The sequence below is a fragment of the Pelobates fuscus genome, chromosome 8 (assembly GCF_036172605.1).
Source record: "Pelobates fuscus isolate aPelFus1 chromosome 8, aPelFus1.pri, whole genome shotgun sequence".
Lineage (NCBI taxonomy): Eukaryota > Metazoa > Chordata > Amphibia > Anura > Pelobatidae > Pelobates > Pelobates fuscus.
The window spans coordinates 165,912,400-165,933,592 of NC_086324.1; the positions used below are offsets into that span (position 1 = coordinate 165,912,400).

Sequence of the window (21,193 nt, forward strand, 5' to 3'; positions counted from 1 at the left end):
AACTCAGGAACAGCTTGGTATAAAATAAAGCATTTTTGGTGGCACCCATAGTCTGTCCCATCTCAGCTGCTGACCTTTCCCAAGATGTCCCGAACGGTTCGCTGGCAAATAGTTCCCGGCGAACATAGCATGTTCGCGTTCGCCCCGTGGGCGAACACATGCGGTGTTCGGTCCGCCCCCTATTCTTTATCATCGAGTAAACTTTGACCCTCTACCTCACAGTCAGCAGACACATTCCAGCCAATCAGCAGCAGACCCTCCCACCTACTGGACAGCATCCATTTTAGATTCATTCGGAAGCTGCAACCATTGTTTTTATTTTTTTCAATTTATTATATATTTTTAGTGCATATAAATGTTACAAGCAGATACTCACCCCAGACACCCTGTGTTACTGCAGATACTCCCTCCAGACACCCTGTGTTACTGCAGATACTCACCCCAGACACTGTGTTACTGCAGATACTCCCCAGACACTCTGTGTTACTGCAGATACTCCCTCCAGACACTCTGTGTTACTGCAGATACTCCCTCCAGACACCCTGTGTTACTGCAGATACTCCCTCCAGACACCCTGTGTTACTGCAGATACTCCCTCCAGACACTCTGTGTTACTGCAGATACTCCCTCCAGACACCCTGTGTTACTGCAGATACTCCCTCCAGACACCCTGTGTTACTGCAGATACTCCCTCCAGACACTCTGTGTTACTGCAGATACTCCCTCCAGACACCCTGTGTTACTGCAGATACTCCCTCCAGACACCCTGTGTTACTGCAGATACTCCCTCCAGACACCCTGTGTTACTGCAGATACTCCCTCCAGACACCCTGTGTTACTGCAGATACTCCCTCCAGACACCCTGTGTTACTGCAGATACTCCCTCCAGACACCCTGTGTTACTGCAGATACTCCCTCCAGACACCCTGTGTTACTGCAGATACTCCCTCCAGACACCCTGTGTTACTGCAGATACTCCCTCCAGACACCCTGTGTTACTGCAGATACTCCCTCCAGACACCCTGTGTTACTGCAGATACTCCCTCCAGACACCCTGTGTTACTGCAGATACTCCCTCCAGACACTGACACAGAGCAGAATAGGGACTGTTCCACCTACATAGGGTCACTTGGCAGATATGGATTGACACCTATCCTAAGGATCCCTGATACACACTGACACAGAGCAGAATAGGGACTGTTCCCCCTACATAGGGTCACTTGGCAGATATGGATTGACACCTATCCTAAGGATCCCTGATACACACTGACACAGAGCAGAATAGGGACTGTTCCCCCTACATAGGGTCACTTGGCAGATATAGATTGACACCTGTCCTCAGGGACCCTGATACACACTGAAGGGGGACACCTACTGTCCTCTCCCCCGCCCCCACCACTACGCGGTGGGTGGGGGCCATAAATCACAATGGGGGGAGGACCTACTGTCCTCCCCCCACCCCCACCCCTGCGCGGTGGGTGGGGGCCATAAAAATAATGAGGGGGGGGGGACCTACTGTCCTCCCCCCTGGACGTCACCCCTGCGTGGTGGGTGGGGGCCATAAATCACAATGGGGGGAGGACCTACTGTCGGTTGCGTCGGTTCTTATGGCTTTTTATTTGGCCTTTTTTGGGGTTGAAAAAAGAAGATTTTAGAAAAAAGAAGACATCAAATGGTAAGTTGAATTTTTCTTTACAGGTTAGTTATTTTATTCCCCCTTCACTATTTTTTTAGGGTGAGGGGGGTAGGTAGGGGGTAACTTTTTTGGGGTGGGTGACTAGGGGCTTGGGGACCCCTAGTCACCTTTGATTGGGGGGAGGGGGATTTTTATTTAGGGCCCCCCACCCACCACTCAGGGGTGGGGGCTGGGGGGGACAGTAGGTCCCACCCTTATTGTTTTTTTTAGGGCCCCCACCCAACGCTCAGGGGTGGGGGCCGGGAGGGAGGACAGTAGGTCCCCCCCCTCATTATTTTTATGGCCCCCACTCACCACGCAGGGGTGGGGGCGGGGGGAGGAGAGTAGGTGTCCCCCCCCCTAGTGTGTATCAGGGATCCTTAGGATAGGTGTCAATCCATATCTGCCAAGTGACCCTATGTAGGGGGAACAGTCCCCATTCTGCTCTGTGTCAGTGTGTATCAGGGTCTCTGAGGACAGGTGTCAATCCATATCTGCCAAGTGACCCTATGTAGGGGGAACAGCCCCTATTCTGCTCTGTGTCAGTGTGTATCAGGGATCCTTAGGACAGGTGTCAATCTATATCTGCCAAGTGACCCTATGTAGGGGGAACAGTCCCTATTCTGCTCTGTGTCAGTGTGTATCAGGGTCTGAGGACAGTTGTCAATCCATATGTCAAGGTGTCAATATGTCATATGTCAGGTGTCAACCCATATCCATTGTGATTTAGGAATGTTAGGTGATTTATGCCCTTTATGAATTAAAACCAGACTCTGCATCAACTGTGTAATTTTCCATGGGAGTTTTGCCATGGATCCCCCTCCGGCATGCCACAGTCCAGGTGTTAGTCCCCTTGAAACAACTTTTCCATCACTATTGTGGCCAGAAAGAGTCCCTGTGGGTTTTAAAATTCGCCTGCCCATTGAAGTCTATGGCGGTTAGCCCGGTTCGCGAACATTTGCGGAAGTTCGCATTCGCCGTTCGCGAACCGAAAATTTTGTGTTCGCGACATCACTAATCCCAAGCACTCTTAACAAATGGCATTGATTAACATATCAAACAATTTCTAAACGTTTTTATATTAAATAAGGGGACAGAGCAGGGCACTCTAAACAGCAAAACCACTACAACCACAGGTTCTTTGGACATCAATATTTTTACTTTAACCTTACCCTATGGGCTAACAAGTTTCTGTCGATGTTTATGAGAATAAAAGTCAAAACATTCGGGATAGGATGTCACCAGAGATGTACATTCACATGGAGTTTTTGTGAGCTACTTCTCAGCTTTTGGGCCTAGCTGTAATTTTTTTCTAAATAAATCTCATTCTCAACCCTGTGCAGTTTCGGAATAAGACCACAAAACAGAGAAAGGGAAAACATGCAAGTAAAATAAGAGAAGAAGGACATGAGAAACAGGGAAGGTGTGGTGAGCCATTAGCAATTTGATTAATCATGAGGTTATTACAGTACAGTGAGTAACATCCGTGATAATCACAATCCCAAACAACCAATTAACATTAAAAAAAAAAACATTAACCAATATTTACAGGGTTTAAAGGACCACTATAGGCACCCAGACCACTTCAGCTTAATGAAGTGGTCTGGGTGCCTGGTCCATCTAGGACTAACCCTTTCTGCTGTAAACATTCAGAGAAACTGCTATGTTTACCTATGGGTTAATCCAGCCTCTAGCGGCTGTCTTATTGACAGCCGCTAGAGGCGCTTCCGCTCTTCTAACTGTGATTTTCACAGTGAGAAGATGCCAGCGTCCATAGAAAAGCATTCAGAATGCTTTCCTATGAGACTGGCTGAATGCGCGCGCGGCGCTTGCACATTCAGCCGAAGACGGGGAATGGAGGCGATGAGTTCCCACCGCGAGGGAGCCCGGCGGGAGGGGGACCCTAAGGGTGGGGGGGACCTAGAGTCCCTATAGTGCCAGGAAAACGAGTATGTTTTCCTGGCACTATAGTGGTCCTTTAAGTAGAGAGCAATGACAGCGAAAGATGTCAGAATGACCACAACATACAGATCCAAAACGTTTCCATTCTAATTGTTACTACAGTATTCATAGTGAGAAAAAGTGAAGAAACAAAGCCACAGTCACACAGAAACAGACTTGTGGGACGTCCTATAGGTAACTAAACACCCCCAAGAAACGTATAAGAGGTTTGCATTGAGCACACACAGACACATGAAACAAGGTGGGGGTGCACCTCAATTCTAAAAAGTCTAAAATGACACTAGTGTGATATCGTTTTAACAAATTAATAACTAGCGACAGCCGGTACACACCAAGCACACTTTGGCGTGGAACACTGGGTGAGACACTCAGGGTTATTCACCAAAAACTCTGAATTCTCACAAACTGAATCTCAATGGGAAAACCAAGGCAAAGGTTTGGGACCATAGCGGAGTTTGAGAATGTTTTCCAAATCAGCCTTTTTGTCCGTTCCTCCACTTGGATTTAATTCGCAAGAACTTGGTGAGTAGCCATGTCCAGGGCTCTAGGCAAAGGGCCCCAAACAGAAATTATTTTGTGTATCATGACAAATACATCATTGTGATGGGCTACTGCTTTAGTTCCTTGGACAAGCAGATTTAAAAAGAAATTAAAATAGAAAAATGTCCACACCCCTAAACTGAACTGGAAAAACCCTCAGTCAGCCATGTCCGTGGTTCTGCGATTTAATTATTTTATTTACATTATATATAATTATATATTTTTTTGTAGTGTAGAAAACAAACAGGCTTGCAGAAACATTAAACAAGAGAAGATATGTATCATTAAAGAAGAGTTGTCAAAACACAAAATGTCGAGAGAGCTGCACTTTTTGTAATAGCAGAATATAAATGAAACGGTAAGATTATATTTCCTTTAGAAGTAGCAGACATAGATTGGGACTGGTAATAGAAAACTACAGAAGTGCAGGTAGTTGCACGAGACAGTAACCATTGGGTGTTCAGGTCGATTGGTTACAGCTAAGCAGTTAGAGCACTAGAATAGAGGGTGGGTCAGCTATTTTGATCTAAAAATTAAATGAACTTTGAATGACGGCAATTAACACCTTAGTGACTTTTAAAAATTCATTTAAGGTATAACATTATAATTTTTTATATTTTCTTTCCTGATTTGCCATACTCCTCTCTGCTTGACATTTGTTACAGACTCCGAGGCCCAGACGCAAAGCGCTGACTGATCAGTTTACTGTGCGACAATGACTTATTGTTCAAGGTAAAGCATTCACCCGCTATCTCTAGATAGACAGAGTGGACTCATCCGAGACACTGCTCTCATTGAACAATGCAGCACGGCAACAGAAGGATTCCTTGAGAAAAGGAGAATCGAGACTGGAATCGGCTAAGCAATAATCACAGCAAATAGCAATTATCTATCCTGCCATCAGCCATTTGAGCACACAGCCCTGCAAATGGTTGGTCCCTTCACTGGCAGTCGCATAGCTGAATCCCATGGAACTTTCCATGAGCACAACAATGAGACTACGTTAAAATGTGTTCATAGGTTGTGGTTAAATTAACACCCATGTATGCCAGCAACAAGGAACCTCGGGTTTAATCTAAAGGGAGCGATACCTGCAATCTACGTGGCTGAAACAAAGGATGTGTATAGTCTGCAGTTTATAGGGCTATGACTACTGTGGCGTATTAAAATAAACACTGAAAATAATGCCCGGTGTGGTTTTCGGGTAATTTGGAGAATATATCTGCGCACTCAGAGAATCAAGTGTTTTGTTCTTTCAAAAATGTCAAGCATTAATATGACAGAGTTGTAGTGGCACCGCAGTCATAGGAGCGCAGTATTATTCCAGAGCCAAAGATTAGAGATACGTTTTTAACAATATTAGGAGGTTCGCAAGATTAAAACATGACACACAAACGGCAGCTCCTAATTGCTATAGAACTCTGAATTGCCAGCCTTAAAGCATCATAACTTGGATGTGTTCCGAAGATGTGGGGGATAATGTCAATTATTGGGCGATACAGGTTTACTAAGAATGTTTATGTATGTGTGCATGGGTTTTCATAAAATGTATTATCAGTAATCAAAATCAAATTAAAGGTCGTGTAAATGTAGTGAATAGATTTAATATTTACTATTTTGGGGGCATCTCTGCAATATTGCAATAAATATTTGGATACTTGCTAGCTTCCACGTGTATGTAACTTGGTTGACCGCTGAGGTCTGCCTCAGTTCAGCCAACATTTAATTTACGTTCAACACATTTTCATAATGTACAATCGCTACACTCCAGGCACCATAACAACTTTATCTCAATGAACCCATAGCCAAACCCCTCCCCAGGAAACTATATCCCCATATCATCACTGTCAGCTACTCCAACTTGATGGCACTGTCACCCTGATAGCAAGAAAAAAAAAAAAAAACTATAACTAAATTATAATCATTATATGATTCCAGCTACCAGCAATCAGAAGCTCTCATCCTGTCATTACACTGACATTACTACTTGTTACATCTAAATGTCAGTATGTTCCTGGGATATAAAGTGCAAAACTAACTGAGAGAACAAAGCACCCACATTCAAGGTACACAGTGACATTGCAAAATTATTTGTCTTTCCTGCATTTCAACACATTTTATAAGTAAGACGGCTGAATACAAAGAGCAACGTTACTCAAGACAAACTTCCTTTCCCTGCTTTGGCACAAAACATATTAAAAAGGGACGCTCTAAGCAGGAGAAACACTACAGCCTAATGAAGTGGTTCCGGTGTAAATAAAATGCAATGTTTACATCGCTTCCGAAGGCCATCTCTAATGGCTGTCACTTGGACAATCAGTCACTAGAGGGACGTTCTGGATGGGTTCCTGCACGAAGACACTGAACACTCCTCTAAGAGAAGATGATTGGTGCCGAGTAGAGATTAATAAACATGGCCCCCCCCCCCCCATGATTCTCTAAGCGAATGCATTGGGTTGGCTGTGATCATCAGTAATGATAATCTCAGCCAGGGTAGGAGTGGCGGCTGTGCCAAGACCGGTGCACTGTGGGATTAAAGGTAGTAATACTGTCTATTTTCTTAATTCAGGAATGGGGAGAATGGGCACCTCCGTCTTAACTCCCAGTCAATCACTGTTATAAGCTCAGCTCTTTTCGGTTACTGAACGTAGTATTGAAAGTGGAGAAACATAAACAATGATTCTTTATGTTGCTTTAAAATAATAATAATAATAATGCTCAAATCCAATACTCCTCATAGAGGGGCACTGGGGACCTGATCGCCCATAGGAAAGCACTGAATCAATGTTTACCCATAGGGGCTTCTGCATGACGAGAGAGTTTTACTTGGTCAGTGCTGGGGAAATGCCTATAGTTCCTGACGTGAACTTAAAGGGAAAATATCGTCTAGAAATACAAAATTAGTCCCTATAGTGCTCCTCACACCCCCTATTTCCTATGGGGTTTTAGCTGAAGCCGGATTTCTTCTTCCAAAGTGTGAGGGTGTCCAGCGTCAGTCGGGCGGCCAAAAGTCGTCTAAAGACCTGGAGGCGCCTCTAGTGACTATCTGGAGAACAGCCGCTAGAGGTGAAGTTAAGCCTTGAAGGTAATTATTGCATTTTTACCATTGCAGGGTTAAACTGACAGGTGCCCCTCATCCCCTCCACTTCAATGAGCTGAAGTGGTCTGGGTGCCTAAAGAGTCCCTTTAACACAGCAATATCAACATCACGTTTGTTTGGGGGTTTTTTTTTTTGCAATATTTTACATTACGGAGTTAAAAACAAAGGACCACTGCGTTGGGATGAAGTGGCTTTGGTGACTTTCATGGACCTTTAACACAAGTTATGGAAAATGTTAATGTTTTATTAGATACTGTAGTCTTCAGAAAACTAATAGCACCCTGAAGACCCTGAAGAAAATGTTAAATTGTTTATAAAATGTTTTTTATTAATTGATTTATGTTTGGCTTCCCGTCAGATGAAAATGTTAACCCTAAGTAAACACGCGATATCAACGTTTGTTATGCCTACCTTTCAAAGGTTAGAGTTTCCGGCTGTACCCATATCCTTGTTTGTTTTTGCAAAGCTTTAACCCTTTAGAGGTTTATTAAATGGATTCTAAGATTTGAGATATAAACTAGAGTCCTAACACACAAGAAAGACCAGGTAAACTCTGATACAACAAGAGTACGTGTACCATGCGCAGGTTAAAAACCCGACACAAGATACTGGCAGTAACAGTCCCCTGGCTCCTTGGACTAGTTAGGCTCACTGAGAGAAAGTTACCAATTCTTACAGTACAACCTTCCAAAAAGGAAAAGAAAGGGGGGAGGGGGGGTGCAGAGCCTCAATTATGTAAACAAAGTTTTGTATGAATTCAATATGTAGACAATAAAAACTATAAAAAATTTAATACAGGTAAGAGAGCCTTTAATGAACATTGTCCTCACTTCCACACTGACTTTTTGATATAAATGTATCGCCTTTTATTCTTCCAAAAACAGTGCAGAAATTCTGTGCATCGCTAGGAGTATGCAAGAGGATTCTTTTAACCAGTTTAATGAATAAACCAATCAAAATAAAAGAATGACACGGTTTCCAAGCACAACAGTGAATTAATTACTTAAGAGGTTTGTTTTCTAAACTGTGAAAAATAGAAGGGATTTGGCAAGAAATTGTTACTGTTAGCCAAAAATAGCCAATCTGGGGGGAAAGAGAGAGAGAGAGAGAGAGAGAGGGAAAAAAAAACAAAAGCTTAACTAGAGAAGTTTTCCCAAATATGGATATTTTTGCATAAAAATTGCAATTTCCAGCTGAGATCTCCGCACAGTCCCTTAAAGGAACACTTCAAGCATAATTCCTCTAAAGTTGCTATGGTAGTAGCCAATGAACTGCACTGCAGACTACTTTCAAAGAGAGGGCACAAGGACACTCTTGGCATCATAACCACTATAGTACGCAGCGGTGGTTATGGTATTTTAAACTATAATTTACAGCATTAGTATTGCATTGGAACCTGCTTTTAAGCATCCAGATGTCATCACACCAACCATCATGTTAAAGGAACACTATTGGCTCAGGAACACAAACATGTATTCCTCACCATATAGTGTTAAACACACCATTTAGTTGGCTTGCCCCACCCCCTTAGCCCCCTTAAAAGGAATTAAAACTCACCTTATTTCCAGAGCGCACAGGTCCGCTGACGCTAGCACCGGCCCCTTGGTGACATAGGGAAACCCATAGGGAAACCATTGGATTGGCTAAAATCAGCAAGGGGTCGGGGCCAAGCACCATTTTGGCCAATCAACACCTACTCATTGAGATGCATTGAATCAATCGTGGAGACGCTGAATGGCAGGGCTGCTTACTGTGCAGCCCTGAGCCAGGAAGCCCCTCCAGTGGCCATATAAGGAGGGGTCACTTGGAGGTGTCCCTAGGGGCAATGTAAACACGGCCTTTTCTCTGAAATGACCGTGTTCGAATGAAAATGCCTGAAGGGAGCTATTATACTCACCAGAACAACTACATCAAGCTGTATACTGTACAATAAGCTGTATACTGTACAATAAGCTGTATACTGTACAATAAGCTGTATACTGTACAATAAGCTGTATTATACAATAAGCTGTATACTGTACAATAAGCTGTATTATACATTAAGCTATAGTTGTTCAGGTGACTATCGTGTCCCTTTAAATAATTTGATGAGATCTTTTTGTTTTGTTTTAAATCTGTAACACAAATGTGAATCGAAATGCTTTTATAATAAACATAAATAAAACAAAAGGCCCCCCAAAAATATAGTGATTGCTAAATTGCTCACAATTTAAACATTAAAACAAAGGCTGTACACTCCTTTCAACCACATGTAGCAACATGAAAAATTGAATGCGTTGTACAATAACGTTTGGGGTGGACTCACCATTAGGAACCCCTGAAGCTGGTGTGAGAAAGCTGAACAGTCCCAGGGAGAGCAAGGCTGTAGGAAGCCCCATATTGTATTACGTGGGTGATAATCAGGAACTGCTGACACTAACTCACTCCGGGCATATCGTCGTCCTCCTTACTGGCACCTCCTAGAAAGACATACAGTGTGATATCACACAGCAGCTCAGAAAGTAAATACTGACTCCCTCACCAACTACCACGGTACACAGATACACAAGAGGTGTATCCTACCCTGTATAAGGACATGTAAACACCATAATAGCATAGTATCTCACTACCAGCACTGACAGACTGTATACCCAGCAAAATCACACACACACTAACAGAGTATCGCACCACCAGTGCTATTTTACACACACTAACAAGTATCGCAGTATACATAGTTAATACACAGTACAGAGACACACACAGTATACATAGTTAATACACAGTACAGAGACACACACACACAGTATACATAGTTAATACACAGTACAGAGACACACACAGTATACATAGTTAATACACAGTACAGAGACACACACACACAGTATACATAGTTAATACACAGTACAGAGACACACACAGTATACATAGTTAATACACAGTACAGAGACACACACACACAGTATACATAGTTAATACACAGTACAGAGACACACACACACAGTATACATAGTTAATACACAGTACAGAGACACACACACACAGTATACATAGTTAATACACAGTACAGAGACACACACACACAGTATACATAGTGAATACACAGTACAGACACACACAGTCTTTATAGTTAATACACAGTACACACACACTATACATAGTTAATACACAGTACACACACAGTATACATAGTTAATACACAGTACACACACAGTATACATAGTTAATACACAGTACACACACAGTATACATAGTTAATACACAGTACACACACACACACAGTATGTATAGATCACAGTAAATACATAGTACACACACACATATTATATATAGTAAATAGACAAGACACACGCAGTATAAATAGTTAATACACAGTACAGACACACACAGTATACATGGTTAATACACAGTACAGACACACACAGTCTATATAGATCCCACCATACAGTAAATACATAGTGTACACACACACATATTATATATAGTAAATAGACAAGACACACACAGTATAAATAGTTAATACACAGTACACACACAGTATACATAGTTATAATACACAGCACACACACACAGTATGTATAAATCACAGTAAATACATAGTACACACACACACACACATATATATATTATATAGTAAATAGACAAGACACACACAGTATAAATAGTTAATACACAGTACATACAGGTAATATTTGGTAATACACAGTACATACATATAATATATCATTAATAACCATTATAGTAAGACTGGTACACACAGACCTGCTCGCTGTCAGCAGCTCACACACACTGTACCCGGCACAAACACAGTATAAATAGTGAATACACAGTACAGACACACACAATATACATAGTTAATACACAGTACACACACACACACACACACACAGTATACATAGTTAATACACAGCACATACAGGTAATATATAGTTAATACACAGTATATACATACACAGTATATACAGGTAATATGTAGTTAATACACAGCACATACAGTATATATAGTTAATGCACAGTATATACAGGTAATATGTAGTTAATACACAGTATATACAGGTAATACATAGTTAATGCACAGTATATACAGGTAATATATAGTTAATACACATACATATAATATATCATTAATAACCATTATAGTAAGACTGGTACACACAGACCTGCTCGCTGTCAGCAGCTCACGCACACTGTACCCGGCACACACACAGTATACACAGTGAATACACAGTACACACACACACAGTATACACAGTGAATACAGAGTACACACACACACACAGTCTATATAGTTAATACACAGTACACACACACACACACAGTCTATATAGTTAATACAGAGTACACACAGTCTATATAGTTAATACACAGTACACACAGTCTATATAGTTAATACACAGTACACACAGTCTATATAGTTAATACACAGTACACACACACACAGTCTATATAGTTAATACACAGTACACACACACACACAGTCTATATAGTTAATACACAGTACACACACACACACAGTCTATATAGTTAATACACAGTACACACACACACAGTCTATATAGTTAATACACAGTACACACACACACAGTCTATATAGTTAATACACAGTACACACACACAGTCTATATAGTTAATACACAGTACACACACACAGTCTATATAGTTAATACACAGTACACACACACAGTCTATATAGTTAATACACAGTACACACACACACACACACACACACACACAGTCTATATAGTTAATACACAGTACACACACACACACACACACACACACACAGTCTATATAGTTAATACACAGTACACACACACACACACACACACACACACAGTCTATATAGTTAATACACAGTACACACACAGTCTATATAGTTAATACACAGTACACACACACACACACACACACACACACACACACAGTCTATATAGTTAATACACAGTACACACACACACACACACACACAGTCTATATAGTTAATACACAGTACACACACACACACACACACACACACAGTCTATATAGTTAATACACAGTACACACACACACACACACACACACACACACACACACACACACACAGTCTATATAGTTAATACACAGTACACACACACACACACACACACACACACACAGTCTATATAGTTAATACACAGTACACACACACACACACACACACACACACACAGTCTATATAGTTAATACACAGTACACACACACACACAGTCTATATAGTTAATACACAGTACACACACACACACACACACACACACACACACAGTCTATATAGTTAATACACAGTACACACACACACACACACACACACACACACACAGTCTATATAGTTAATACACAGTACACACACACACACACACACACACACACACACAGTCTATATAGTTAATACACAGTACACACACACACACACACACACACACACACACAGTCTATATAGTTAATACACAGTACACACACACACACACACACACACACACACACACACACAGTCTATATAGTTAATACACAGTACACACACACACACACACACAGTCTATATAGTTAATACACAGTACACACACACACACACACACACACACACAGTCTATATAGTTAATACACAGTACACACACACACACACACAGTCTATATAGTTAATGCACAGTACACACACACACACAGTCTATATAGTTAATGCACAGTACACACACAGTCTATATAGTGAATATACAGTACACACACAGTCTATATAGTTAATACACAGTACAGACACAGTATACATAGTTAATACACAGTATACATAGTTAATACACAGTACAGACACAGTATACATAGTTAATACACAGTATACATAGTTAATACACAGTATACATAGTTAATACACAGGACACACACACACACAGTATACATAGTTAATAACAGTACAGACACACAGTCTATATAGATCCCACCATACAGTAAATACATAGTACACACACACATATTATATATAGTAAATAGACAAGACACACGCAGTATAAATAGTTAATGCACAACACACACACACACAGTATAAATAGTTAATGCACAACACACAGTATACATAGTTAATACACAGTACAGACACACAAACAGTCAATACATAGTATACATAGTTAATGCACAGTACATACAGATAATATATCATTAATAGCCATTATAGTAAGACTGGTACACACAGACCTGCTCGCTGTCAGCAGCTCACACACACTGTACCCGGCAGCACCTCCCCCTCTCCGGACCAACTCAGCAGGAAACCCCGAGGATGCACATGGAGCTCGGCCCCTCCCTATCCCAGCCTGACCCTCCCCAACCCAGCCACTCACAGCCTAACCCAGCCACTCACAGCCCAATCCAGCCACTCACTGAGTCTCACTCACAGCCTAACCCTCCCACTCACCGAGTCTCACTCACAGCCTAACCCTCCCACTCACTGAGTCTCACTCACAGCCTAACCCAGCCACTCACTGAGTCTCACTCACAGCCCAACCCAGCCACTCACTGAGTCTCACTCACAGCCTAACCCAGCCACTCACTGAGTCTCACTCACAGCCTAACCCAGCCACTCACTGAGTCTCACTCACAGCCTAACCCAGTGACTAACAGGTCACTCCCCTCTCACTGAGTCTCACTCACAGCCTAACCCAGCCACTCACTGAGTCTCACTCACAGCCTAACCCAGTGACTAACAGGTCACTCCCCTCTCACTGAGTCTCACACACAGCCTAACCCAGCCACTCACTAACAGGTCACTCCTCTCTCACTGAGTCTCACTCACAGCATAACCCAGCCACTCACTGACTAACAGGTCACTCCTCTCTTACTGAGTCTCACTCACAGCCTAACCCAGACACTCACTGACTAACAGGTCACTCCTCCAAACACTGAATGTCCTCCTCTCTCACTCACAGGTAAACAGGTCACCCCTCCAAACACTGAGTGTCCTTCTCCCTCACTGAGTATTCACTCACAGGTAAACAGGTCACCCCTCCAAACACTGAGTGTCCTCCTCCCTCACTCACAGGTAAACAGGACGCCCCTCCATACACTGAGTGTCCTTCTCCCTCACTGAGCATTCACTCACAGGTAAACAGGTCACTGAATGTCCTCCCTCACTCACAGGTAAACAGGTTACCCCTCCACTGAATATCCTCCTCCCTCACTGAGCATTCAATCACAGGTAAACAGGTTACCCCTCCAAACATGGAGTATGCTCCTCACTCACAAGTAAAAGATCACTCCTCCAAACATTAAGTGTCCTCTTCCCTCCCTCACCCACCAAACACTCAGAGCCTTCACATCACTATGTGTCCCCTCTTCCTCAAACACTAACAGGTAAAGAGATTACTCCTCCAAAAATGGAGTGTCTCTCCTTCCTCCCCACCAAACTCAGTGTTCTTCACTCACTTACAGGTAAACAGGCCACTCATCCAAACAGTGAGTGTACATCCCTCACCAAACACTCCCTGAGTCTTCTTCACTCACTCTTAGGTGAACAGGTAACTCCAAACACTGAGTGTCCCTCTCTCACCAACTTTGACCATCAGCTGAAGGTGGATAACAATTCCCGTAATCCTTAACTAGCCAGCTGGATAATGTGGAATGTTGTGCTGGGGTTAAACACTCACTGAACCTCTTTCAGTCACATAATCCCCACAAAATACTTAGGAAGCACCTCTCTCCAGAAAAATAACACTCATTGATCCCATCCTTTCCTTATCAATCCACATTTGCCATGCTTCTCTCCTTCACCTGAAAATCAATTACTTCTTAAATACTCAACTCTAGTCCTCTAACACTCACTCAGGATGCCCCGTCGTCACTCCTTCTAAAGATTTACTATCCAACACTGAATCCCCCAACAATCATTGAGGAATAGAGGTCATGCAAGACTAACTGAACCCCCCATCTGATCGGAAACGAGACCCTCCAAGTATAAACTGCTAGATACCTTGTGCTTAATTCCCAGATGTGTGGATGGTGTTGACACTGCATATGCAAACTCCTAAATCATTGCACCCTCCATCACTGTGACATGAGTGACCACTCATAGACACCAGCGTGTGTCATGGTCACTGGCTCATCTCACCAGGCAGACACCAGGGACACCGTACACACATATCATAGTCTGGCAGCACTACAAACTCCAGACCATGCAATCCGATGGCAGATATCTCTGTGGGCCAGTCAAGACCTGGAGAGCATTGAGTGCATGGGCCACCAGCCCATGCACAAACCCACACAAAAAATACATAGGGATGTGGAAAGAGCGCAGGTAACTTTTTTTTCTTTGGTTTATACAATATGTATTTTGGCTGATGTGTACTATGGTCATTGCTGCCGCCCAGGAGTAATGGGAGCTTGAGCGCAGGACTAGTTTCTTTGTATTTAAACCCTCACATGGCCAGGATGGCAAACGTCCTCTAAAATGTGTGCCGAAAAAGACATCCCAAAAACATCTCTCGCTTCCATACCCCCCATTATTGGTATCCAGTGAATCTGGATATCTGTGCCAGTTTCCTGAATTGCATCTCTGGCACTACTCAAATGGGGCAAACCCGGACAGAATGGGGGTGGGTGCACCTGAAGAACTGGCATGTCAGCCTGCCATGAATGCACGCCAGTCTGCCTGCCAATCACACCGGTAACCCCAGCGGGACACCTGGTAAAAAAAAAATCTGGGATGGCCCATTTCGCATTGATTGGGAGGCCTGTTCTTCTTTTAATCAGTAGAAGAATGGTGCTCTTTGGATGGAGCCCACAAACTTTGTAAACTGGTTGCCCAGCAGGACAATACCCACCCTTGCCAGTCCCCCACGGACCTGTCCTATTCACTTCCAGAGAACCTTTTTACCCAGCATAACACAAAGAAACCCTGACCTTGGAGACAAAACGGTCACCGTCCAAACATCTCTACCAAAAACCTACATGAATCAGTTTCTCCAAAACCGCTTTTTTTTTTTAATCTCTCCCTCCCTATATAAACATTGCTCTAATCTACAGGGTCTCTGTTTCTCCAAAAGTGCCTGTCTCCCCCAAACATTCACCCCACCAGACAATGAGAAACCTATTCTCCTAGTTTGCAGAGAATCACCCGTGTTTCTTTAACAGCAGGAATATAGCTGGGGGGCTGCAAATCATGTAAAATATTATTTCTACCTAAATTTATTGCATCAAAAGCTCACTTTCTGCGTGTTTATTTTATTTAGCTCTTATGTGGGCTATTCACTAACCAGTGAATTTACAAATAAATTGAAATGTTTAGACCTATATAGCCTAACTGTTAAAAATCGTCAACTTTGCTAACAAGTAGATTTTATTTTTATTTTTGACAGCTCACCGCAACTCACCATCAGGGCCGGTGCAAGGATTTTTGCCACCCCCCCCCCCATATGTCCTGCCCACCATGTGACATCACAATGCCCCGCTCATATGCTCTGCCATATGGGCCAACGTCAGTCTGCACAAAGTGTCTTTTATCTGAAAAGACAGTGTGTTTACATTAAAAAGCCTACAGGCACAGGCTATATACACCAGAACCACTACATTATGCTGTAGTGCTTCTGGTAACTATAGTATCCATTTAATGTGAGGTAAATTAAAAATTAGTGCCACTAATAATATATTGGATTGCCTACTTACCACCAGCAGGGCCGGATTAACATAGGGGCTGATGGAGCTGCAGCTCCAGGCCCAGGCCCATGGAATAGGCCCATTGGTTTAAAAAAAAAAAAAAAAAATTTTTTTTTTTGACATTTTTTTTTTTTTTTTTTACACACTACTCTTAGGGTTGCCAGGTATTTCTCATGTATTTCTTAGGGTTGCCAGGTATTTCTTAGAAGTATTTCTCAGGTATTTGAGGCTGCCTAGCCGGTGCCGGTATTGCAGTAATACCAGCAATACAAATGTCTGTCTCAATATAAACATAGATTATTCTGCAATACCAGCGCCGGCCAGTAGGGGTCGCTGTTTGTGTGGAGAGAGGCAGTGATAAGAAGTTACGGCATCTCCCTCCCTGCCTGTCTACTCACTGATCCACGGGGGAGCAGCTCTGCACAGAGAGTCCAGACAGCAGCTCCGAGACATGGGGACGCTGAGACATTGGGACACTGGGCAACATGGGGACCCTGAGCATGGACGTCCGCAGGAATTTTTCCGGGGGGGGCATAATTGTAATGACATCCATGCTTGGCCCCTTTTTGACAGTGTCATGAAAGGGAAGGAGCATAGTCATTTTCACATAAAGCAAGGATGAATAGCGTTTTCACAACTATGGTGTCAGGAATATATGTTTGTATTCCTGACACTATAGTGTTCCTTTCATCAAATTACAGGAACATTCTGGTCACCATAACAACTTTATCTAAATGAAAATGCTGTGATGCAAGGAGGCCCCTGGGTGCTCTTTCTTTTGAAGGGGTGAAACCGCTCTCAAATGGTTTACCCCCAAAGGCTTCCTTTAGCTGCAGATCTCCAGGTCCCTCAGTGGTATTCGACTTCTGAAACAGAGTGTCAGAAAGTGCAGATTGACGTGCTGAGTGTTTATTATTTACTGAGTGTCAGGAAACACAGAGGGACGCTGGGTAGGGGTGCCTCTGATTGGCTAGAGTGGTCAGCTGACACTCTAAGCCAATCGCTAGTTCCCAATTCATAAAAATGTTTTACGTTTTTATGAATGGGGAGCTACTGATTGGCTTAGAGTGCTAGCTGACCCATCTAGCCAATCAGCGGCACCCCTACCCAGCGGCCCTCTGTGTTTCCTGACACTCAGTAAATAAAAGTGAACACATTAACACTGATATTCTTTGTTTTTACCTGGGGAGATGAGAAGGTCCAAAGTTTCCCTGCCAGGCCCAGGTACCAACGCCTTATGATGTGGTGTCCAGAATGAAGTGCTCCAATCTAATTTTCTTCTCCTTTATTTGACACAGTCTTCTTTGTCTTCTGAGACTCCTTCTGCTCCTTTACCTTTCTGCTACTTTCTGCTTATTTTGCGCCCTTCTGCTCCTTTCTCTTTCTGATCCCTTTCTGCTCCTTGATGGCTCTTCCTGCTCCTTGATGGCCCTTCCTGCTTCTTGCAGACCCTTCCTGCTTCTTACTGCCCTTCCTGCTTCTTTCTGCCCCTTCCAGCTTCTTGCAGCCCCTTGCTGATCCTTTCTGTTCCTTCTGATTCTTCCTGTCCCTTCCTGCTCCTTGCTGCCCCTTCCTGCTCCTTGCTGCCCCTTCCTGCTCCTTGCAGACCCTTCCTGCTTTTTGCAGACCCTTCCTGCTTTTTGCAGACCCTTCCTACTCCTTTCTGCCCCTTCTTTCTCCTTGCTGCCCCTTCCTACTCCTAGCAGACCCTTACTACTCCTAGCAGACCCCTCCTGCCCCTTGCAGACCCTTTCTACTCCTTGCTGACCCCTCCTGCTCCTTGCTGCCTCTTCCTACTCCATGCTGCCCCTTCCTACTCCATGCTGCCCCTTGCTGACCCCTCCTGCCTCTTGCAGACCCTTTCTACTCCTTGCTGACCCCTCCTGCTCCTTGCTGACCCCTCCTGCTCCTTGCTGCTCCTTCTACTTTACCCTCCTGCTCCTTGAAAACCTTTCTACCCCTTCCTGCTTCTTGCTGTCCCTTTCTATTCCTTGCTGACCCCTCCTGCCCCTTGCAGAACCTTTCTGCTCCTACTTTACCTTCCTCTATGCGGTCTCCCCCACCCCCCATCCCTCACTTACCTGCTCTGTAGGCTGCCTCTGTGCTGCTCCCCTGCGGTTTCAGTCATGAGAGAGAGGCAGGGATAAGCTGTAGCTTCCTGCCTTTCTCCATTCACAGCGCCACCTACTGGCCAGCGCTGGTATCGCACTGTATTCTCACACTAAAATGAAAAATAGCAGCACAAGCTGAAATATCCGGGGGGAGGGGGGAGGCCAAGTACCCCCCTTTACCCCCCCATTTGGACGCCCATGACCCTGAGACACTAGGGACACAGTGGTCCCATGTCTCCCAGTGGCCCCTAGTCTGTGTCCCCATGTCTCCCAGCCACTGTCCCTAGTGTCTCAGTGGCCCCATGTCTCCCAGTGTCCCCATGTCTCTAAGTATCCCCTAGTGTCCTAGTGACATCAGGACACTGGGAGACATGAGGACACAGACTCTAAGGGACACTGGGAGACATGGGGATACAAACACTAGGGGACACTGGGCGACATGGGGACACTGAGAGGCATGGAGACACAGGAAGACATGGGGAGACTGGGCGACTTTGAGACATAGGAGACATGGCAGTGTCCCCATGTCTCCCAACCAGTGTCCCTAGTATCTCAGTATCCCCATGTGTCCCTGGTGTCTCTCAGTGTCTGTAGTGTGCCAGTGTCCCTAGTGTCTCAGTGTTCCCTAGACTCCCAAAGTCCCCTAGTCTCCCAATGTCTCTGTGTCCCCATGTCTCCTAGTGTCTCAGTGTCCCCTAGTATAAAAGAAAAAATCTCAGGCACTCACTGTGATAGATTTAGGCAGGTTTATTGGACACCGCAACGTTTCAACCTGTACCCAGGTCTTTATCAAGTCTCCAATGTCCCCTATGTATCAGTGTCCCCTATGTATCAGTGTCCCCTATGTATCAGTGTTTCAGTGCCCCATGTCTCTCAGTGCCCCATGTCTCTCAGTGCCCATAGTGTCTCTGTGCCCGTAGTGTGTCTGTGCCCGTAGTGTCTCAGTGTCCCCTAGTATAAAAGAAAAAAATCTCAGGCACTCACTGTGATAGCTTTAAGCAGGTTTATTGGATACCGCAACATTTTGACCTGTACCCAGGTTTTTATTAACCCTCCAGTGTCCCCTATATATCACAGTGTCTCAGTGCCCCATGTCTCCCCGTGTCCCCTCGTGTCTGTCACCCAGTGTCCCCAAGAGTCTCAGATTTCCCAGGTCTCCTAGTGTTCCCTAGTATCTGTGTCCCCATGTCTCCCAGTGTCCCAATGTCTCTCAATGTCCCCTAGGGACATGGGGACACTGGGAAACATGAGGACACAAACACTTAGGGACTGGGAGACATAGGGACACAGACATTCCCCCTTCTTGTGTATGTTCGCCCTTTCGGCCGTTCTGGTTATGTGATTTGTGTCAGTAGCCCACCCTTCTACCGCATCCATAGACTTCCTGCTTTACTGGACACTGCTGTTAGGGGGTATGGGTTTACTTGAAAGATGAAAGCATGAGATTAGCAAAGGGTATGTGTTTTCTCATAGTTGCATCCTATGAGTTTCCCTACAGCATCATCTCCATCAGATACATGACGCTTAGGAGGTAGGACTGTTTTAGTGTTTTTGGTCAAAGAGATTTTGTAATTAGGCCCATCATAATTATCAGCACCAGGCCCACTGGGCTCTTAATCCAGCCCTGACCACCAGATGAGGACAATAGGCTGATGATGGGCTCAGTCTGGCTCCACAGGTCTGGTGTAGAACAGGAAGCAGCGCCATTTTTTGGGGCCCCTTACACAGCTCAAGTCTGGGCCCCCAGTGCTTGACCGTGAGTATGCCTACAATACCCACACATAAATCCACCTACATGGCCCACCCATGAGTTCTCTCACAGGTAGTGGAGTGTATGTGTGTAGGGGATGTTGTATGTGTTATTGTAGAGGATGTAATGTGTGTGTTCTTATAGAATGTAGTGTATAGGGATACCAATTTGTGTAAGGGATGTAGTGTGTGTATAGTGGATGCAGTGTGTGTTTGCGTGTAAGGAATGCATTGTATGTTTCTGTGTGTGTGTGTGTGTGTAAGGGATGCAAGGTGTGTTTCTGTGTATGTAATTGAATACAGTGTGTGTCTGTAAGGGGTGCATTGAGTGTGTAAGAGATGCATTTTGTTTCTGTGTGTAAGAGAATGAGTGTTTGTGTGAGCGTAAGGGATTCATTGTGTGTTTCGGGTGTGTCTGTGTGTAAGGAT

The 21,193-nt window shown here is 43.9% G+C and overlaps 1 protein-coding gene across 3 annotated transcripts in view; it reads right to left on the reverse strand.

The window, feature by feature from the left end:
• The window catches only part of PGAP6 (post-GPI attachment to proteins 6), a 33,777-nt gene extending 18,998 nt beyond the window's left edge, over positions 1–14,779 (reverse strand). Inside the window, exons 1-2 of one of the 3 annotated variants that reach the window (XM_063430700.1) lie at positions 14,757–14,779; positions 9,583–9,736 (exon numbers count right to left, since the gene is read on the reverse strand). In XM_063430700.1, coding sequence (XP_063286770.1) covers positions 9,583–9,655 — 73 coding nt within the window. In that variant the 5' untranslated portion in view covers positions 9,656–9,736; positions 14,757–14,779. Of the gene's footprint in view, positions 1–9,582; positions 9,737–11,015; positions 11,052–13,454; positions 13,526–14,756 lie in introns of those variants that run through there. The other 2 variants (XM_063430699.1, XM_063430698.1) reach the window with 2 other exon arrangements.
• Between the last annotated feature and the right edge of the window lie 6,414 nt (positions 14,780–21,193).